At 32.2% G+C, this 24,441-nt stretch overlaps 1 protein-coding gene across 9 annotated transcripts in view; it reads right to left on the reverse strand.

Annotated features, from left to right (window-relative positions):
* Window positions 1-24,441, reverse strand: part of LOC124541265 (phosphatidylinositol 4-phosphate 5-kinase type-1 alpha) — an 84,472-nt gene that overhangs the window by 5,195 nt on the left and 54,836 nt on the right. The window contains exons 9-19 of one of the 9 annotated variants that reach the window (XM_047119161.1): window positions 23,101-23,148; window positions 21,897-21,989; window positions 20,653-20,785; window positions 20,008-20,095; window positions 17,073-17,147; window positions 12,683-12,718; window positions 11,390-11,629; window positions 9,501-9,720; window positions 8,564-8,658; window positions 7,445-7,554; window positions 541-2,005 (exon numbers count right to left, since the gene is read on the reverse strand). In XM_047119161.1, coding sequence (XP_046975117.1) covers window positions 1,910-2,005; window positions 7,445-7,554; window positions 8,564-8,658; window positions 9,501-9,720; window positions 11,390-11,629; window positions 12,683-12,718; window positions 17,073-17,147; window positions 20,008-20,095; window positions 20,653-20,785; window positions 21,897-21,989; window positions 23,101-23,148 — 1,234 coding nt within the window. In that variant the 3' untranslated portion in view covers window positions 541-1,909. Of the gene's footprint in view, window positions 1-540; window positions 2,006-5,321; window positions 5,713-7,444; window positions 7,555-8,563; window positions 8,659-9,500; window positions 9,721-9,979; window positions 11,630-12,682; window positions 12,719-14,904; window positions 16,414-17,072; window positions 17,148-20,007; window positions 20,096-20,652; window positions 20,786-21,896; window positions 21,990-23,100; window positions 23,149-24,441 lie in introns of those variants that run through there. The other 8 variants (XM_047119162.1, XM_047119163.1, XM_047119165.1 and 5 more) reach the window with 8 other exon arrangements.

The following is a 24,441-nucleotide window of genomic DNA, read 5'->3' on the forward strand; positions in this document are numbered from 1 at the left end:
GGAAGCCGGCTATCATGGTATGGGCATGTTATGATGAGGAATGAGGAACATATTGTGAGGAAGGCCTTGAGCATGGATGTGGATGGATATAGAGGTAGAGGACGACCAAGAAACGATGGATGGATTGTGTGAAAGACGACATGGTTAGAAAGAATGTTACTTTTGAGATGACGTCTGGCAGAGAAGTATGGAGGGAGAAGACATGCTGCGCCAACCTCAAATAAAATTGGGATAAGGAGGATGATATTTGACGAGTGTTAAGCGTAGCTGCGACCTCACGCACACAAGGATAATGAAGTTGACTCGTATGTCGTAGATAGAGGGCTATCTAGATAAATAAATAATCTACGGATATTATAGTATTTGTCTAAAAAACTATGCAATAATTAAGCTTATTATCATAAAAAGGTACATCATTTATAAATTTCAACAGATAACATAAATCTCTATTGAGTTTATGATATTATAAAAAATATTTATTTAATTATTATCTCTATATTAGATAAATAATTTTAATGTTATTAATAGTTTGTTATATCAATACTGTGACGCTAGCAATTTAATTTGCTTATCCAAGAATCTAAGTTAAAGTTATTTAAATAATTATATTACATATTAATGTTATATTGAAAAATAGTAGAAATAAAAAATACTGCTTCTTAGAAAGTCATATACATGAATAGATTACACTAAAATCATACATACAACGCATATAAATTGTTAATTGTTTCATTAATTGCTATTTAATTGCCAGCTATTAAATTAAGTCTAAATGTCAAAAATATTTGTAAGCTGTCAACACTATAATTTTACACTAAAATGTATAGGAATTACTGTTAATATTTTTTGAAATTTCGATTTGATTATGTGTGTGTGCCTAATTAATGTAAACGATAGTGTTGGTACTGAATCTGCTGTACACAATCTCTTAAATTAATATAACAGGGCTAAAAAACTTGCAACACATGTGAGACAGAGATAGCAATATTACAACAGAATCAATCCCATTAGAGAAGTAACATATGTCCTTTTCGCACTATAAAAGAGGCAACTTAAATAAAGTTGAACTGATTTGTTATTAATTTAATTTTTTTTATGATAGTACGAAGATTCTTGGAATATTATACATTTAAATTGATCTCTGATAAATATTTGGGGCACTAGCGAAAAAATATTTAACATTCAACTGATATATATTTTTCAATAGTATGTTAATAATCCTGACTGCAATTTAAACGGAAGTGTTATTAACAAATTACAGGCTGGAATTTTTTTTCATAGACTTAAGATATCTTACACAAATTAAAAAAAAAATTAGCTTGAGTTTAGTGTAGCGTTGCCATTATATAAAGGCATAGGAATACCACGCAATGTAATCATATCGCTTATTCAATCAATGTATTGTCACCTTATGTATAGTACGACACAACTTAAATGTAGCATCGGCAAAATTACATAAAACCGATCACATCCGAATTAAGTAAGCTCTCCCAAATTAACAATACTTATTTCTTATGCGAATATGATCTTTACACAAACGTAGTAACTTGTAATATCATATGACCTAATATATTCGTCAATTTCACACGTCGATTTACACGCACTTGCTCTCTCGGGTTGAACTGACGCGAGAATCTATAGCGACGAATAGCGTCGAACGGCGCGATAGGCAGCTATTTATTTTGGTTGTATAAATCGGAAGTAATCGGTTTCAATGCCAATGCTACATCTAAGTTGTGTCGGACTATACTCAGCTCTTCGATCGTTCAATGATCATATATATGAGATTATTTTTATATGAGATTTTAAATTGGAATATTATATATCAAATTGTAACGATACAAGCATATTATGTCGATTTGGCGTTAACATTGCTTTTTTTATTTACGTATACAATAATTTATTAAAATTAACTATACTTTTCTTCGTTTTGCATTTTCTCCTGAACTTCGTACGTTGTTATCGAGATACTTGAAGTTTCGGATGTGAGATGAGTGATTTCAACCTGTTCAAAAATTGATAAAATTCTTAAAAAAAAAATTAAAAAATATAAAAACCATTTGATGTCTCCCAACTTAAATTCTAAGACTTTTTATTCGTTTTTTAAATCAAACCTAGTTACATAAAATCGATTTATTTAATCAGATTTTAAATGTAGATAACAGATTATAAACGTCAAAAATAATAACAGATTATATACAACTGCAACGCAAATATGGCCGTTATGTATCTGTCAGTACTAAACATTCGCGTCATGCAAAGATTATAAGAAATTGTATTCAAAACATAAGCCATATTTAAACTAATAAAAATATATTTAAAGTGCCATAGATATTATGAAAATGTATTTTTTAACATTTCCAGTTTAATATTTCAGTTTTTTGTTTATTTTACTGTCTTAATTTTCGGCGGAAAGTTAGAATGAAATTGGATTTAATTTTAAATATCTACGAATTTAAATTTGCCATATTTGTCAATAAAAGTATTCTTGTAATATAAGTAATATAATTTCAGTAGTATTTATATTCAGAAAAAGTCATAGAATCAAAGTAATGAGATCAATTATAGAAATTTTTCGAAAATCTTAAACTTGTATATGTTTATATTAGTATATGTCAATCGAAATCTAAATTAAATAATGAATTATTGACCATGAAGTTATAATTTATTTAATTAGTGTTAATAACTTAAAACTAATAATTAATAAAAAACAAAAATCCTTACCTTAATTTTAGGACTGCCATGCCTATTTCTACCATAATTTTTATTTTTACATATGGCAACCTAAATGTCAAAATAAGACATGCAGTAAGCTTCGTCGAACCCTACAAGCTTTTTAAATATCGTTTTTATCATGCAAGCAATAACCCAGTTGATTTTTGACGCACTCTTTGAAACATGCCATAATCAATTTCAAACCCATAGTTTTACTTTCAAATATTTATTCTACGTTTTGATCACCTTAAATAGTTAACAACAACAGAATATACAATGTATTAATAGTAACAACGACATAACAAAACAATTTTCACACACTTTCTGTTTTTCTTCTACGGTTGACCTTAAGCTTGCGCCGTATTTAAAAAAAAAAAAATTTTTTTTGTTATGAAAAATAATCAACAATCTTTGATCCGAATGTCTTGCGTTTTTTTTTCAAATTCTGATTTAGAGAAGTTTTAAAAAAGATGTGTTCCAAAATTTTGTCAAAAAATTGAACGAATGTAAAAAATTATATTTAAACATTATTATTATTAATTAGGTCACACCTTAGAAGAAATTATTAAAATTACTGATCTGTAAGTATTTGGAAGAATGTAATAATCGATTGGTCATCTTTTTAATTTATAAACATCGAAGTATAGGAACGCTCTAATAGCGGTAATACAGACATACAATTTTAACGAGTCACTTTCATTGGTCGAAAGCCTGAGCACGTGGGCGATTTTTTTTTATGTCATAGGGGGCAAATGTGCAGAAGGCTCACCTTATGGAAAGTGATTACCACCGAGGAGCTTGCAGGTGCGTTGCCAGCCTTTAAGGAAAGAGTACGCTCCTTTCTTAAAGGTTTCCAAGACGTATCGGTTCGGAAAAACCGCCGGCGAAAGCTGGTTCCACAGAGTGGTTGGGCGAAGTGGAAAATGTCTTAAAATCGCGCTTTTGTTAACGGACATCAAGATAGTGGGGTGAGATTTTGAATTTTGACCAGATGTCCGAAGATGAAATTCAGGAGCCGGGATTAATGCGTATAATTCCTCGGAATATTCCAATGAACGCTTAGGTCACTTGACCTAAGATAGGTGACCACATAAAATAATTTGTTTCTCAAATCTCCCGCGCATAGAATGCAAAATCAACCAATGAAAATGATGCAACACTGCTGGCTATTTCGGAGGCCTTACCTATCGACAAATGAATTTGACGTGATGAATTTAAAATACATATGGCTATGTGTTCGGGGGCATTATTAACATGTGTGTAACAGCATTATATCAGAAAATATCTTTGCCTTAATATTTCTATTTAAAAAAAAATACTTTCCCCACTTACAGATCGCGCGATTACAATTACAAACGTTATATTCAAACACTCACAAGAAGCCGATTACATTATTAAGCGAATATAAATTGCTTTCAATTCGAACAACCTTTAAAAACAGCGATTATACTTAAGCTAGTTCCACACGATCGTTAAACTTCCGAAGTTCATATTCAACTATGTCCGATCGCTTATATATCGATACAGTTTAAAAGATATTTAAATTTACATTACATTGAGATCATTAAGTCTAGTAAATAAAGTCCACATTTGTCTTTTTTGGAGATCGAACTGTTCGGATTATGTTTGGCGATCATGTGGATGCTGCATAACGTAGACTCTAAGCTAAAAACATTGGTCGACTATACGTTGGCAACATTGAATTTAACTGTCAGAGGTTTATGTTACTTCAATAGACATTTAAATTTTATACATAAAACAAATATTGTAACATTGATTGTCAAACACGTGAATTTTTTTATTAATTGTGAATAACTTATTATTATTCTTTATGAATCAATAAAATTATTTATGTGTGCAACACTGGACAAGAACATCATGAAATGTCAAATTTGGCGCTAATTTTAGATGGATAAAAAGGTTGTAACGTATTTTAATAAAACTAACCTATAAAATTAACGATTGCCAGTTTTTTTTTTAATATTTAAGTCTCCAGAAGAGTACAAATGTATACAAAATAAAACTAATTTATATATGGTTTTAAAACGAAATTGACAAAATTTCGGATTGATTAGTTTAGGAAAAAAATAACAATAATAATAAAATTAATCATTCAAAAAAGATTCCATAAATAAATTAATTAAATATTTGCCAAGAGTAATTACTCTTTCAGATTCGTTACTTATATTAATATTAAGCTAAATGTATCCAAATTTGTACTATGCAAATTAGATAGTGATTGCATTAAGAAATAATAAAATAAGTAAAAATAACATGGCGCCTTTAACATTTACTATTTAAAAAAAATAACGATCAAACTTACTTTGGCGCCATTTTAATTATCTATGATAAACACGATTTTATACATAATTAAGTTTAAAACAATAATTTATTTATTTAAATTTAATTTCAGTCGAAGTACAAAATACTTAACGTGGAATTTTACTAATTTTTGCAAACGTTAACTGTACTTTAGTATACAACAGTTGCCTTTTTAAGTGTCAAAAATATTATGAAAATACAGTAAACAATTCCAAAAAATAAACATCTTTAATTTCATTTTGTTATGTAAAATATCCAGAAAAAAATATCGGTATTTTATTCATATCAACGAATGATTCAGTCTTAAAAATAAATTTAAATAACAAAATAATATAACAAACAAACGTAGACGGCGGACATTTTATACGATAAAACGTCAAAATCTAATTAAAAACCTAAGCCACATGGCAACATTCACATGTAACACATGAATATTATCCTCCATTATTGCCAGTTATAAAAAACCTACACCGCGCCATTAAAACCTCCTTGGATCGAACTCCTCGAAACGGAAGCACCCATTTTGTGTTCGAAATTACAATGATTACCAAACACTAAAACGAATCTACAAAGCTATTTTTAAATGTTTATAAAAAAACTTTTAAGCGATTAAATAACTGCTTAGTACATATTGTATCATTTGTAATCGAATTCTACTTTTTGTTTTAATTGCAACTACCCACCATAAAAGCAGCGTCCATAAAGAAAACAGCATTATTGTAAAATGTTACAAAATTATACTATTTAGTACAATTCAATAGAATTTGTATGGGAGTAAATTACTAATATGTTTAAATTGTACGAATTAATTGATGTCATCATATCAAAAAACTATTATTAATATAGCATTTAATACATATTTAATTGATAACACACATTAAATAGTTCAATATATTTTGTATGTAATAATACTAATTCAATATATGTATTTGTATAATATACTTTTAAGATAATGAGAAAGGCGTTTGTAATTTTGTCTTTTTTGTAAGTATGTATGTTTAGTGAAGTATTAATGTTGCCATATTACATTTTAATAAACAGTGTTGCCAATCATTGACAATAATAAATTGCATTTCTATTCTGTAAGAGTTTAATATCTCATCTCCTTTGAAATGTTATTCACTGCGATAAGGAATCTGTATGGTATGAAAACTTCACAATTTTTTTGATCAATGTAATTTAAAATATATTGTTATATTCGAAAACTAATATTATATTTAAATTCCCTATATACTAGATAGATATATGATCTAAAATGTCATTGGATTTTTCATATTAGTAATTTGTATCATAAATTTGCTACAGATTTGTTAATACAAATTCTATTGAAAATAGCTCAAATATCATACTCAGTAATAATACGCGTCATTATTAAATGACCCAGGATAGTAATACTCAACCAAGTATATCAAAAAAGTTGACCTTTTGAGACAAGATGGCGTCTATTAGGACTTGTGATTGCCGAAACAAGAGGAAAAATATATATATTTGAAGTCGGTCATGTTGGCTTACAAAACAAATGACCAATGTTTCACCAATGTTGGCTTTTGTTTCGCCAACCAAAAGTTTTCAATATCAACTACACTCAAAAAGTCATCCTTTCTATGAGCCAGTAATGTACCAAAGCGTTTCCATACCATATGACAATCTTGTTTTACATTTTTGGCACATTTTGCAAATTTATTTAATGTAAATATTTATAATTATTATCTTTTGTAGATATAAGAGTGTAATTGGTAATGTTTTTGGAATTTAGTAATCTCGTTCAAAGAAAAAAAATCAAGTATAGTAAATTTCCTGTACTATAATTAAAATATTATGTTAGGGACATTTTGCATAATGTGCTGATAGTGATGTTAATTGCGATTTGTTAGTAATCCACCACCATTGGTTTACATACTAAAACCATCCGTAAAACCGGTTATAACCAGTTCGAGTACCTACTTTATGTCTGTGTAAAAAGTGCGAAAACTAAATAAACTCTATGTAGAATATTTCTGTGTTCTATTTCTGTGTTCGAAATTCGAATTTAAATTTTACTGTTAACTTTTACAATAGCAGTTCAAAGTAGTTCTAACCGGTTTAACGAAGCTGCTTTAGGTGTAATAACTGGTTATTTTTTATTTACGTTCATAACCAATTATTATTAATATTTGTTAGTGCATGTAATATGATATAGCATGATCTATTTTTATGAAGCCGTGTGATTACCGCGCCTATTTTTGTGCTTGTTTAGTCTGGATATAACTAGTTTAAGCCGGTTATAACCTAAATTGCATTTGTATAGTCTGTTTCAAATCATTGTGTACAAAGTGTATGTTTGAAATTTATTGAATGTTTTTTTTTTTTATATTGTACAGAATCGAATTGAAACTGACTTTATCTAACATTTGTGCTCAGGACTCACCACTTCGGTAGTGAGGCAGTTGATGGGATTGGCGCGCGGCGGAGGCGGGGGGCGCGGGGAGCGTCGCCCCGAGCTCGGGGTGGCACCACGCATGGGCGTCATGGGGTAGCCTGGAAGGTGTTATTTGTTACACAACTGTTGGGTTTAATGAGATAAGCCAGTGGCCTGATGCTAAAATAAAACAACCAAAACAAAATGTAAACTAAAAAGTTGACACATACCTACTAAAAGGTCATAAGTTTAATATATTTATTACCAAAATCAAAGTCAATCAAAATCAAAATATACTTTATTCAAGTAGACTTTGAATCGTCATTTAACAACTATATGATTCTGAAAGTCATATGTCTTATAAATCAATATCTCGTCTGTACATGGTGTCCATACAGATAACCAAAATTAAAGGTAATGAATATTAACCTTCATAGCACCAGCTAAAATAACTATATGAAAGTACGGACGGAATTACTTCGTAAGTTCCATAACTTTATTAACAAAAAAGTAAAAAAAGTAACAGCCTGTAAATTTCCCACTGTTGGGTTAAGGGCTCATCTTTCATTAAGGAGAGGGTATGGAACATATTCCACCACGCTGTTCCAATGCGGGTCGGCAGAATTTCGATGAAATTAGACACATGCAGTTTTCCTCACGATGTTTTCCTTCACCGCTGAGCACGAGATGAATTATAAACACAAATTAAGATCGGTTAAGATGCGCGCGTTCTAACCACGGGGCCATCTCAGCTCAGCTTTATTAACATGAATACTCAAAAAAAAACTAATGTCCTGTTGTACTAATGTAGAGCACTAAGAAACAGAAATATTGTAACTAAACAAAAATCTAAATATACTTTATTCAAGTAGGTATAATCAAATCGACATTTTACAGAGCTGTATTAAAAGTTAAGCTACCGGGTCGGAACGTAAATTCTACTCAGAAGAACTAAGTCTTAAGTAGTAACCAAATTTTGAAAGCATTAAGTCCACTCCTTTTTGTCATCTATATAATTTTAATATGCCGTATTCCTTAATGTTTTTAACAAACGAATTTGATTTTATGAATCGGCTAAGTTAAAAATATCTGTGGAATTTTAATTGACAAGATAAATTATAAGGTTACCTTGTTCACTACTACTTGATTCCGTGAAACTCGGGGTGCCCTCTGTCCAAGTAGGGGTCGATCCTTCCACAGATGCTGGAGGCGTCCAACAAACGCTGAAAATATGGAAAATATACTTTATATTTCATCAACAACAGCCTGTAAATTCCCACTGCTGGGCTAAAGGCCTCCACTCCCTTTGAGGAAAAGGTTTGGAACATATTCCACCACACTGTTCCAATGCGGGTTGGTGGAATACACATGTGGCAGAATTTCTATGAAATTTGTCACATGCAGATTTCCTCACGATGTTTTCCTTCACCGCTGAGCACGATATGAATTATAAAGACAAATTAAGCACATGAATCAGCGGTGCTTGCCTGGGTTTGAACCCGCAATCATCGGTTAAGATGCACGCGTTCTAACCACTGGGCCATCTCGACTCATTACTACGTTGATTATATGCTTTAAATTCCAAATTAATTTTCAATTTATATTATAAACAAATATTATGAGTGGGAAAGTCTCACTCTGTTTTTTGATCTTTTACAATCATGAAACCAAATAGACTTAATATACATTACATTTCATGGTGTTAGGGCTTTATGCAAGCCTATCTGGGTAGCTATCAATCACTCAACATAAATTGTACCACCAATCAGCAATACCAGCTTATAAGCTAGTATTGTCGCGTTCAAAATTGAAGGGTGAGTACCAGTGTATTTACAGGGGACATGACATACATACATACTTCTTATAGCGCCAAAGTTTATGGGCAATGTTGACCACCTATCAACAGGTGGCACATTTGCCTACCAATGACATAAAAAAATACAGATTGTCTCTTGTCTGCATCGTCACGCTGATTAGATTAGGGTTTCCTCTCTTCCATCACACAAGACTAAAGAAGCAATTGGCCTCATTTATCCTTATGTATTTAATGTCTAACCAAACTGACCTAGCTTCATTGCTTCTCGCACTGCTCAAGGCTGCTGGCGTCAGCGCCAAAGACGAGGCAGAGGACGTCGTCATAACGCTCGCAGCGCTTGACGCGCCTCGCCTTCGACCTGACGCGCTGGAAGATGTCGTTGAAGACGAATTGGTGCGACTCGTCCTCGCTGGCGGGGCCTCTTCGAACGGAGGCGGTGGTGTGGAACAACAGGACAACGGCGCAGCTACTACAAACAACTAGCGTTACTAAGGCTAGCTCCACAATGTGCTCATGATAAGGATATTAGTTCGACTTATTGGGAAGCATGCCAAAAATCATGTAGATAAAATGATTATAAAAATAGAATTAAATACTAATGTAATGAAAAACAATGATGCATGACGACTAGACTAATGATTTTATTAGTTAAACACACGTAAATAAACATAAAAGTAAATAGCTTTACAGATTAAATTAAAATATAATTATAATAATGGCAGTTTTCAAGCTTAAAAACAATTAACAGCAAAATATGACTTAAAACAACATCTAAAAATTAAACACGAATTATTAGTACAGCTACGAAAACATAAAAATACAATCGTAGTATGCAAAGCATGCTTATTCGTTCCTTTGAAAAAATAGTTTCGACAAGTCGTATGGCTTTCTTTACATCGTGAAAATGTTACGGCATTTTTTACGAACATTCTTAATTATTGCAAACTATAGAATTTCCTCGAATTCCTTTCTCATCTCGTAAATAATCTTAGTATCGAACTTTTGTATGAATGCATCTCTTTTGATATCCACTTCCTTCTTTCTCGGCGTGATCGGTGGCGGAGCTTTCGGGGGTTCGGGTACGATGGAAACTGAAAACTTCCTTATCTTATCATGTACGTTTCCAGTGTTCAGCTTCAATGCGATCGGATCGGGAGCACGCTTTTTTTTATGGTAATTAGGTTTTTTTGGTACAGTCGTAGTTTCAACCTTTTGTGGCTGTTCGAATATTTTCTTCGTCTGTTTAATATCACCTCTTTCGAAAGTCGACAGGACGCTGTCTCTCGAAGACGACACAGAACAGCTGTCCGGTTCAGTTTGAACTTTCAGAATGTGTTTCTGAAACAAGTCTATTTTCGTTTTCGCTTTCTTATGGCATATCACTTCATCTTTATTCACGTTTTGATGCTCCTCGGAATACGTTTTTATCTCAATCTTCGGCTTAAATTTCGTCCGAGTCAATCCACGGTATTTATCTTTTATCGATTGATTGAAATTAAATTTCGTAATACCGGATATGAATCCGCCTTTCTCATTACTCCTTTCAGGCATCTTGTCAGTTTCAGCGAATTGTAAATCTTTTTGTACCGTTAGAGACTTCTTTAATGTATTTATTCTAGATATTAGACTCGATTTAGACTTCTGACCGTTCGTACTTTCAACCGGTGAACTGTTTTTAAACGTAGATTTAAAGGATTTTTTGTTCTTTGGAGGAATTTCGCTTTTATAATTAACTGAGTCATTCGACATTGTTTCGATAACAAAATCATCGTTTAACTCGTGGATCACGATCACTTCGTCGCTTGATTCAGTAAACGAGTCGTCATCATAATTACCAGTATCCAGATGTTCTCTCACCGCTTTATCTATATTAAACCTCGACATCATGGTTGACTGAGCAATCAAGTCCCTTCCCGAGTGACTCAGTCTGTCCCCTTCTTCTGGATAGCCCGAGAAAGAGTTAGACGATTCCTTAGTAAGTTTAAAAGAATGATCGGATATAGAAGGTGGGATGCGGCATGCAACGGGTTCTCTAAATCTTAAATCATGCCCATAAAAACCAAAATCATCGTCACTACACGTGATAGCTGTCTGACGTGGTATATCGTTGACCGGTATGCGTAAAGTTTGATAATCACCTTTGGTGTCAAGGCTCGATGTTTGGGAATTGGCCCCTCCGCGTTTCGTTTTCGGGGAACCACGCGGCGGGACTGGTGGGGGTACTCTCTGTTTCTGAGAGCCTTTGAGAACCGCTGGAAACGCTACGTCCGGTTCGGTCAGCGTCGTCTTAGCGGCCGCTTGGGATACCTTCGCGGCCGTCGATACCGGCGACGTGACTGATGTGGGCGTTATTTGAGCTGTGACATCGGTAAGCGACACTACAGGGTATAAAAACACTCGAAATATATTGTATAAGATTTTATTTAATAATTAAATATACATTGTATAAATTAATGTAAATAAATTGGCACAGGAAGGAGCGTAAGTTATACAAAGCGCGGCGTAACAAAATCGTTTTGAGTCAGATTTCAAGCGTTTGGCGATAGGTTACATGTCCAAAATTGCATGTTTATATTTATATTTTTTATATTGAGCTTGACCGCGAATGTATCGCATATTATTGGTGCATTGTTAAGAATTGTGAATATTAAATAAATAAAGTATAGCATGCAGTAGAGGATAAGGTTGTAAGTAAAATCATGTACCCAATAGTAATAGATCCCATAGGTCAATAGCAGCGTGGAAAGAAAAGAAATATGACAATTTATGAAATGTGTAATTTAACCTTAATCATAAACCTTTAAATCTAATAGATTAAAAAAAAAACTTTTTTTTGTTAACCCTACCGCAATATCATACTAAGATCAATGTGTGCATTATTGTATTAAAATTAAATTAAATGAAAAATCAGTGTGTGTGTGTGTGTCTTCTATAACAAAAAATTAGTCATTTTAATTTTTTTGGTTAATCCATAAGTTCAAACTTTGGTTCAATATTGATAAGCGTGAACGATCAGTGACGGCTGAAAAGGCCATAGTTAAGCAGGTTATAGCTAATTAATAATTAGGCTTACATCATAAAGTTCTTTTTAACGATTAAGTAGATAACTTATGTTGGAATAAGCCTTACTAAATATATAAGTGATTTTAGCATAAGGCGTGTTGAAATAAATAAAGCCTAAGAAGCTCTGTCATTGTTTAACGGCAGTTTTATATATAAATATATATTTAAGATACAATATTACTTTCATAGAATTTCTTAAAATAATATGTTTAAAAAAACGTTCAATCACAGATTATATAACAATACAGACTAAAAATATGTGCATTGTGACATCCAAGATATTTTTGTTTTTTTTTTTTTAATTTCGATATTATTATTTTTCGATAGTGGCAACATTAAATTCCTATATTATTTACTGTTAGTCTCACCTGCTTTCATGGCGGAACCGCTAGATGTAGTAGCGCCTATCCGTTTGAATGCGTGTAAAATTTTATATAATTTTAATTAAAACGAAATAAAAACACATGAATGGTATCACTAAATACATAATAAATTATAAATGAATTTTAAACAGCACGATTGCAATGGTTATGTAATAAATAAAACACCATATAATTACAAAATTTAATTTATTTTACATATTATAATTTAATGAATTTCGTGGAACAGACAACTTAAGAATGTATACAATACTTTATTCGATGAACATCTTTCTCTCTCATACATATACAAAAACAAGAGACAACAATATGATGAATGTAAATAGTTTTATGACGTATATTATACATTTTTTATTTTCTTCAAATATTCGTCACAGATTAATAATGTCACATAACATATACAATACAGATAACAAATGTTATTTATATAATAAATTATTAAATTGTATCATAAATAAGGTAACCTCTATATTATCTCAACAATTTATACAGACAGACAATACAACGCATTATTCGAATTAGCATATAATTTAAGTAAAAATGCCTATATATACATTTTTATAAAAGAACTCCTTTGACATGAAATTGTCAACTTCAATAATTATTGTATTTAAATTTTTTCGTTCCATTCAACTGTAATCAAAGTCACAACAATAAAAAAAAAATAGCCGATCATAAAAATCTAGGTGTTTTGACAGCTTATTTAACTAAATTTGTGATTCGAAATAGACGGTAGCTATTTTTCAACAAGCATTTTAACACAACACATGATTAACTCATTTAAATGTATATTTCTATTAAGATACTTGAAATTTTTGTTCACTACGCCTGGACTGACAAAAAATAATAATCTCAATTTAAGCTGTACTCTATAATATTCAACATTACGTATATTTTTATAATATAATGTCGATAGTAACATAATAATATCGATAGTCATTGTGACATACATCACTATCCCAAGCTTTATTATTATTATAACATGAATTTTAATAGTATGACATAATATCGCCCTGAAGTAGATAATAAAAGGCAATAAGTAAAATGCTGGATCATAGCATTACTATCAAATTTGAATATCTAAATCCCCATTCGCCTAAAAGTTAGATTGCATAGGACATAACAACTAATTATATATTAACTTTTGAATTAATTCTCATTAATATCGATGCTACATAATGTATTGATTGATTTTAATTTGTTAATTATCCTTCTAATATACCTGAGATTTGTTTTTTTTTTTAAATTTCACTTCATGCTTAAAAATGCTTGGCTTTTTTTACAATGGTATTAAAGTTTGTTATCCTTTAGTACAAATGTGCTAATAATTTCAACTTTAAAATTTTGAGGTTATGTTATTAAAGGCACTCTATAATCAACTGAGACGGTGCTAAAAAGTTAATAACCTTTACTATTTAATAATAAGAATATAAACAATGAACAAATGTCAGTTTTTTTATATATAGGAATACAAGCGAATCTTTATTATCTTAGTGACAGCTACGTTTGACACACGCCAAACGTCAAACTACTTTACAGACTGTCAAGTATAAGTCGGCGTTCCTGTGGCAGCACCTGCTACACCCTTTGTCTTGCCACTTTTTTGTTTATTTTACCAATATCTCCCTAGAAAATAATTCTCTACGTCTCATTTTTAATAGCTTTTGGGTAAGTTTCCTTAATAAGGGTAAATAAAACAAATAAGATATAAATGAACAAAAACAATTAGTACGTGTTTTTGCCACACGCCAACTTACGCTTGACGCGCTATACTAGTTTACGTTTACATTGTGATCAATTATTGCCCAATTTTTTTATCGATGCGTTCTCGGCCTTAACAGTATATTTATACAAATAATTATATTATAATTTAAAATAGCTGTTATTAATAATGTTAAGTGTTTTAGAATAAATAAATTTATTATATTTCAATGTTTAGCGAAAACGCATAACGTGACATACTTTAAATGTATTTAAGCTCTTTTAGCACTAGACCACGGAATAATAATTTAATTCAATTTCTATCAATTTAAAACTATTTGTGACAATATAAAATTCTGTGATAATCATAATTGTATCAATAGTTCAGTTATTCTCAAACATTCCCGTTTATCCCCAATACCATAAATATGACCTTGAATTTGGTTTCTCCTATCAATTTCAAATCTCACCGTCCATTAAATGCTAAGAAAAATAAATAATATTCATAGAAAAATTCATAACAATTTTATTACCAACTGGACATAGACTTATTAAACTTACTCGTAATACGATACAAATATCAACTCTATTATTACAGCGATAAAGGTTAAATTTGACATTGGAGTCGCTACAAATAGATCTACCTGATCCTGCTCGAACATCAGCGAAAAGAACCATTACAGGGCTAGATCATTTACATTTACAATATTAATCATAAATATAGTCTGAAATTGTTATTTCAATAAATAATTAGCGTTCGTTATCCAAAGATATAAACATCTACATATAAATAAACTATTGTCTTTAATATATCTTCGTATTCAGCCAATTCAAAGCTTTCAGATAAAGCCATATAAGATTGCAAAGACCAAAAATTTCATTTAAAAAATCGTCTCAATCCGCCGGCGGTACGATTATAATCGTACTCCCACTGTCTTTACCGGAATATATTGCAGCGTTTTCCAAACTTTTCACGAATACCACCTCCTTGATGAAACTCTCCGATTTCGAATCGTTTATGTGTTCGTCTCCATTCAACCGTACAACGGACACGTGTTCCTTTCTTACGATGTCGTCATTGCTACGTATTCGTATTGGAGATTCTGGCTTTATGTAGACCGTTTGAGTGGATCTCACTTTACGGAAACGCATATCTTTCGGTAATGTTGAAGCCTCCCTCGTTTCACTGGTGGTCGGGGTAGCGCTCCTCGTTCTGTAGCTGGAGTTCAGGCTTTTCGGTAGTGTATTCGATACTTGAGTGTCCGGCGCGCTGTCGGATTTAACGAAACCGATATCCATGAAGAATTTCTTGAATTTCTCTACGAATGTGGGAGACTTAGCTCTGTTGAGGCTACTGGAAAGGCGTTCATTGGAATGTTCTTTGGAACTGACCTCGTCGATTCGTTCTGGAATATTCGACATGCTTTTATGCTTTTCGAGATTCGATCGTCTCCTCCAAGACTTCTCATCATCGTCGTCATCTATGAACGGTATGTCTTGGAGATTTTTTTCGTTTCGAGTATCGACCGCCGCGTCTTTTAATATTTTGACGACTGGGGTGTATGTTTGGGCATCGGCGACGTATATCTGCGGTACGCTGGTACTCGCGTTGTCGGTTTGGATACCGCTGTCCGCGAGGCTGCCATTTATGTGCGAACTACCCGCTCCCGTACTCAGAACTTTCGTCAACTGATCTGACAACGACTCCATACGATCCTGTATGGATGACCTGTAGACGTTATCCGCGTAGGACGTCCCCGGTTCCCTAGGGTTCAAATTCGACGTGTCGAAATCGATTCGACGTTGAAACGGCAATCTGTCTCTGTCTAACGTTTTATGTCGATCGGAGAGTACGGAGGGATATTCAGCGGGCAGTTGATTCCTTTGATTCCAGGTCGATATAGTCGTATCGGTGAAATCGCTCAAGCTAGATCGTACTGACGACCTAGGCGACAGGTGTACCTGCCTCAGGTAATCCGGATTATAGTCCGTAATAGGTCGACCGATGACTTTACCCCCTGCGTACAAACCGGCTCGTTAATCAATAATCAACACTTTTTGGTACATTTCAGTTTATTTCACACACCCGGCCGTCGTCGTGCTGGGACACAACCATCACCGTTAGCACAGATAGCACAAAACATTTCTTTTTTTTTTTTTTAAACACGTCAGGCTCGAATTCATAGAAATCGTACCGATTGTTTTTTTTTTTTTAATTTCATTTTGAAAAGAAAATATATAAGAATATAATTATAATAAAACACAACAGCTATAGGGATTACAAACACCGGAAAGGAGTTAGGGGGGGTGGGAACAAAATAAACTGAAATGTATATAATAATATTAAGGTACCAAAAAAAAAAAAAAAATTCGCATTCTCACTACTGTTAGGAGTTAGGGCATCTAGCTAATTTATATAATATTGAAAATTAAAAAAAAAAGTGTATTCTCATTTTTAAATAAGGAATATAATTATTAATATCATGCATAGAAAATAATAATAATAATATATATGTGTATAATTTGCATGCAACGAAACGTACCGACCGTTATGGCTTCCGCATCGAACTTTGATTTAAATTTTGAATTCCGAATGTCGAATTTTGAGTAACGTTCTTTTTTTAAATCAATTAAAATAACAATACACTTTTATATGGTAAGAAAGAGGGTGTCATACCTGCTGTGTCGATTTCTTCCTGCGGTCTGCTCGGCTTAGCGATACTTTTCCTCTTCGACGGTGAATGTTTTAACGCTGAAGAAAATTATTAAGTTAAATAATGTCAACCGATATATGTATTTTAAAGAATAATTGTGGGTGTCTGTTGCCATAGAAACTTTATATTTCAAATGATTTTTTTGCAGTAATACACACCGAAAACTTTCATTAAAACAGCATGAAAGTATAAAGAAGAAAATTCAAATGCCACAAGTATATATAATATATACAGTACATCTGATAAATTATATAAAAATATATCATATTTCAAACTTATTCTATAAGTTTTTTTTATATTAAAATTTAATAATAATAATAATCTGTTATATAAAACCACAATTATACTTTAAAATAATAAAACACGTCAATAATGAATATTAAAAAAAGCGTTTTAATAATAATAATAAAAAAGCGCACAATTGTCATCTTTATATCTTCGCCAAAGAAAAAGTAAAACGTTTTCAAGCTCCTCTAGAAAAAAAGAATAGAAAAGAACTAGAAAGAAGAAAATTTCGTAGATGAAAATCATGCCAGAAGATTCCAAGAGGTAGTGTTAGAGATTTAACTGTAGGCCAATTATCACGCGAATATTACAACAGATTATAAAATCAAATAACGTCACAGATAAAACAAAAATCTTCAGTCTGTTCATTAGGAATAAAAAACATTTTCGTTGTTAAAATTTGAAAACAAAAAAATTTGGTTGACATAAAATAAAAAAAGAACTACATGGTATATAATGTTTACCCAATTAAAAAAAAAAATAAACTGACAGATACAAGGGACTCTACACTCGGGTTCTAACTACACAATTACCGAAATTAAAAAAAAAAAAACAAATTAGGTAATAATACTAAAGTCTACAATGAGAAACTTCATGAGACACTAAAGACTTACTTTGATGAAATTGTTATAAAACATGATATCGCTATGATGACATTATATCTATGTGATAAATAATAACAATTAATAAATGGTGAAAATAATTACGATTTGCCGTGAGAGAAAAATTCAGATGACAAACTATTTCACTACCATTAAAAAAAAAAAAAAGAAAAAGTCGCTGAATAAATCTCTCAGTTCAAAAAATGAAATTTAAAAATCGAATGCACCGTCCTAACTTTTTTTAAACGACCAATTATTCGTGTGTTTTTTTTTTAAAGTTTATAACAATTTCGTACATAAATAACGGACAATTTATAACGACACAATAATATATAATGAAACGTAAAACATGCTCCATTCTTTTATCTGAATACCATCACGACTTACTCAAACCTCCAAGGACGCGCGCCATAATCCAATTTCGGACAATTGTTTGGAAAGAAAGAACAGAAATTATTCTCGATTTAAAAAAAAACATTAACAATATCACTGGGGGTCGTGCATGACTTTCACGAGAACATAAAGAAAATAAATGTCATGCGAAAACAAAAGTGTTGCCAATTTAAAAAAAAAATAGAACGTAACAGAACAAGGTCGTAAAAAACATGCCCAATTCGTAAAATTCTCGAACGTAATTCAAATAAAATGTATTACTCGTAAGGTTAATATTAAAAAAAAAAAATAAAACATCACATCCACCGGCAAAAGTGAACGCCTACTCATTTCTTTTTACTTGGGTGTTGGTGCATTAGTATTATACAAAAAAAAAAAAAAAATCAGCACGAACTTACGAGGATCATATATTTTCAATAGTTCGAAATTCGAACGTTCATATTCACTTAATATTTTTTATGTCATTGGATTGTGGAATACGTTCCAAATTCAAAATATTTGTCATTGTGTTTATTATTTGGAGTGTGTTCCAAATTCGAAAAGTTTTTAAGTTTATCGGTCGTTTGTCACGTTCCCTTTTCAAATCCACCAACACCCTTTCAATCTACGACACACACAACGATACCTATGTAGCTGGTGACGAGCGTTCTGAACTTGCGATGGTTCCCTTTGATCTCCGGAAGGTCCACTGATAGACAATTTCGTTACATTCAAATTCACGTCGAAATTTATTTCTTGTTTTTTTTTTTTTTAATAATTAAGAAACAACCTAAACCTAATATTTATACTGCCAATTAAACGAAACTGGGACTTAGACGTTGCGTCTCATTTTGCCTGAAATTACACTGGCTCACTCATCCACCAGGACAATCTTAACACCGGTATCATTTGTTATAAAGCCTAGTCGTGAATCTTGTCTGATCTCGCTCTGATATAAATGAAATAGAGAGAGATAGCTATATACAGTAATATACAGAATATTACCATATATATCATCCGTATGGTATGAATATTTTTTAGTTTTTAATGAAAAAGTATGAAATGGTATATACAGCGTGTTTTAAAAAATACTCGAGTTCAAATAAAACACGCTGTATATATGAGTGTAGTAAATTTTAAGACTCTCAAATAACAATTATGATTATAGATTACTTTTATACAGTTCTAAGTAAATTGTTACTTAATTACACAATTCTGGGAGAGTCTTTAAACTTTAACATATATCACGGATTAGTATTACAGATTACAATGTTTTAATGTCGACAATATTACGCGAATTCAATGAGTTTTGACTTCTAACAACATTGCAATAGGGTCGAAAATCAACTAAATTACTGGAATAGCTAAATGTTCTATACAAGTTTATAGCGAAATGAAGTTCCGTTACAAGATTTAATTAAGAAGTTTTTAAAGAGGAGTAGAGGATGCCAATTTCGATAGAACCCACATATTTATATTCAACTTTATTATTAACACAATAGAGTCTAAATTTAAACACCGTAGTCACGTGATCAACTCCGATAACACGTGGTTATGTAAACTTCCAATTCCGTAATAAGAAAGAGAACGATATACACACGGATCCTGTTGTTAGAAAGGGAAGGATATATGTACTTACACGAAGGTATCTTCTTGAAAACTGTCCTCGCCATGAAGTCTAAGAATCTTTGAGCGTAGAAATTAGGTCGATGCACTGAGACGGTGTCCTGGAAAAAAAACATGACGTAAAGATTCTGCCACATGAGTGTATTCCACCAACCCGCATTGGAACAGTGGTGGAATATGTTCCAAACCTTCTCCTCGGGAGTGGAGGCCCTGTAGGCTGTTGTTGTATATAACAACAGAAAAAAGTCAAAACAGTACCCGTGTTGCATACATTTTTGTTGATTTTGGAATGAAATTTAGTATTAGTAATCTAATAAATATCTAAAATATAATTTGGGCAGTAACTCACTTCTGCAGCACGGGTCATACTAATGGGTAAGCCCGTATACTGTTATCATTATTATGTATATTAATAGACAAATGAGACTGTAATTAGCCTTTAAAAAAAAAAAACAATTTGTCATCTGTACCTTAAGCTATCTGTATGGGATATCAAATGTCATCTGTGTTCCATTACTTAATATGAAAATACATACTTTTTTATTTCTATAAAACTTATTTATTTTATTATTTTTTTTGTTTTACTTAACTATACCAGCTCGAATGGTACCTTTGCTAAAAAAAATCAGAATCAATGTAACCATCGATGAGGACTCACGCCATCGTGTATCATGCTCTTCCAGGTGTGTTCCAGCTTCTTCCGGAGCCGGTACGACTGCAGGATGTCGATGATACCCAAAAACAGGAGGAGACGCTCGCCGCGCGCGTTCCGAGCCGGAATACCGCCCGGACTGCGGGTAGGGGACTCGTTACTAACCCACCCATAGTCCATTCATTTTGGATCTTATATAAAATGACAAGGACTGCCAGTACTGATGAATGTGTGGTAGGTACCAACCACTCAAAAGATATTCTACCGCATAACAACAGTACTTGGTATTGTTTTATCCCGGTTTGAAGGGTGAGTGAACCAGTGTAAGTGCAGTCACAAGGGACGTAACATCTTAGTTCCCAAGGTTGGTGGCGCATTGACGATGAAAGGAATGGTTAATGTTTCTTAGAGCGTCATTGTTTATGGTGGTGACCACTTACCATCAGGTTCATCATCATCACCAACCAATAGCATAAAAATACCTGCCTGAGGCTGTTTTTCTTGGAACTATTACTAGATTAGTTCTGACCCTTCATGGGTAATGGAGGCTTTGACGTGCTTACACAATGGTCCGTATTTACAAACCTCGGCGTCTTTTACTGTGTAAACTGTACGCTTCAAAACAGGGTACACAAATTGGATACAATTGAAGCAGTTTCCTAAGACACCAAATAAAAAAATTGGTTAGTCATCACCGCCCATACCTTAGATATTGGGTGCTGTAAGAAATGAGAACCCTTCCATACATTAAGATAAATCCTGGAAATTGGCTTCACACGGTAAATATAATGTGTACATAAAACATATGGAACCTTATGGGGTAAACATCAGATAAGAACGGAGTTTACGAAACTACACCCCTAAAGCAACACACATAACACCGAAGCTTTTTTTTATTTTATGGTATAGGTTGGCGGACGAGCATATGGGCCACCTGATGGTAAGTGGTCACCATCACCCATAGACAATGACGCTGTAAAAAAGATTAACTATTCCTTACATCGTCAATGTGCCACCAACCTTGGGAACTAAGATGTTATGACCCTTGTGCCTGTAGTTACACTGGCTCACTCACCCTTCAGACCGGAACACAACAATACTGAGTACTGTTGTTTGGCGGTAGAATAACTGATGAGTGGGTGGTACCTACCCAGACGGGCTTGCACAACGCCCTACCACCAAGTTGGAAATTTATATTTCATAAATATGCGGGTAAAGCCGCAGGTTCAAGTAGTAATACATATACATACGGTACGTCTTCCTCTTCATCGATGGGTTCGCTTTCAGCCTGTATACTCTCCATTGCAGTCGAGTGAGCGACTAATCGCTGACGATTTATAGATCTGGAATTATAAAACAAAAAACAATCAATCATCACACTCAAACCACTTTAAACACACACACATACACACACACACACATTCGAAACGTTTCATTAATAACATCATAAACAATAATCTTCAATGTGAAAAGGAAAATGTTTAGAGCTGACGAAAATTACATATATAATAATTATCGTTAGTAAATTATATTTAATTGATGCACAGTAAATAAACTAACATGCTTTGATCGTTTTCAAACATATGCACAAAACAAAACGGTGTGATAAGGGGTTTATATCATAAGATAGGGTACATATAATTAATAAAAATCTACTTTTGTAAAAATCATATTAAATAGGAATACACTATTAGAAAGTCAGTTTACAATTTCGACTAATACTAAGGACCACATAGGTTCAGAATTATAATTCTATCAAACAAATAACTATTTTTGGGGTTATAAAGATACTCATTAAAATTCTAATTAATATCTAAATAAATTCATTGTTGAACTTGTTACACAGTTCAATGCATAATCTATTGTACCTAAAAGACAAAAATTGCTGTTACTATTTTGATGTGGTATACCGACTATAGGAATTTATAAGAAAACCTGTATATATCAATCAAGTTTATATACACATAGCTTTTAATAACAAAATATACTATAACGATATATCAATGTTAGCTGTCATTGAATCATAACCAATATTTTCAAACTCTTAAACACAATAATTGTTATTTAAATTCTATATATATAAAACTTTAAAGACTCATATTATATATTGTATAAATGATATGCAACTGTCTTTAAAATACCTTCGAATCTATTCAGCCTATATTCTGAATAAAAAAAAAATATTTAATACAATTGGATTTTAAAATAGAACAAGGCACTGCTTTTGTTTATGTCATTTTCAATCCATTTGTTTAATATATATCACTTATATATTAGTATCAGATTATAAGGCAGACGAATTATCTTTGGAAATGAATATTAGTAGTGCCAATTATTATGTCAGACAGAGACAGAGAATACGATAGTTTTAGTTAGTTAGAAGGAGCAGGCAATAGTTAATCATCTATTAGGACGTTACAATATAAAAACACGCATATATAAATTTATATTTACTGTGTTCGTTTGACTTGCGTCTTAAAATCCTCTTTGGCTTGCTCTAATCTGGAAAATTTTCAAAACAATACCGTCACCAACTTTGATCATTCATAATACATACTAGCTACACGACCCGGCTTCGCACGGGTTGAATTAATTCTACATAATAGGTTTATATCATAATATAAATCTAGAACAATCATCATGATATTTCAAGTTAATTTATACGAAAAGTAAAAGAATTACACACTTATACCTCCCTCATTAATAACACCGTAAATCACTGAAAACCTTATACAAATCCATTTGAGTTTATCGCATACAGATACAGTAAAACTTTATTTCATAATTTGTAATCATATGATGCGTTCGAATTATAAAAAAATAAAAAAATATTGCAGACCAATTGTGAATTAAAATCAATCGTGAATTAAAAAATGTAGCCAACTCAAACTATCACTATACCAAATGTCATCTAAATCGGTTCAGCGATTTAAGCGTGAAGGTAACAGACAAGATAAGATGCCTTACTTTCATTACATTTATAATATTAGTAGGAATAACATAAAGAGAAACTCAATCTATCATATATAAATTGGAAAATTCGTTCGGACAACCTCAATCTTATTGAAAAAGTAACCTCACAACCCATACATATCCGAATGGTGAGCGATATCTTCTCTTAAGGACAATATTTAGAGCTCATCCTCACAATATTGACGTTGTAAATGTTGTATGTTAAAAATACAAGACAAATCTCGTCTCCGATTGACATTCAAGTCTACTAAACCCTGAGCCATCAAGTTTCATGACATTTTGTCGTCACTCGATAGCATCGAATGAGAAATCGTAAATTTTTAGTACACATATGGTAACGAATGCCAGATTCTGTGTTGCCGTTAACAAAAATCATTTATCAGAAATAAGGCATTAGGTACTATAAATATTTCGTAGTGGAACTAAGGTGTGGATAAATTATTAAATTGACCCCAAACACAAAACACACTATTCGTACAAAAATGACTGTATGTACGCATCCTATAGTATCGTATTTAATTATAAAGATAATACGAAAGCTTTCCACACTTAAAACTCAAAAGCCCCACTTGGAGCGCTGCAGCGCTACATTGTTTTGCAATTAAAAGCGCTGTTATATCTTTATTGACTTAAATTACATTTAAAGTAAACAGCATATAAATGTTCCATTTCTAAGCCTAGGTAGTTTCTCCTCTTGAGGAAAAGATATTTTTTTTATACAAACAAAATCAGAATTTCTTTCGACACGCGAACCTTTCCTCACGACGTTTTCTCAACGACACACCAATTTGAAAAGACGAAAACACGCCCACCTCATTTAAA

Source organism: Vanessa cardui, chromosome 27 (genome assembly GCF_905220365.1).
Source record: "Vanessa cardui chromosome 27, ilVanCard2.1, whole genome shotgun sequence".
Lineage (NCBI taxonomy): Eukaryota > Metazoa > Arthropoda > Insecta > Lepidoptera > Nymphalidae > Vanessa > Vanessa cardui.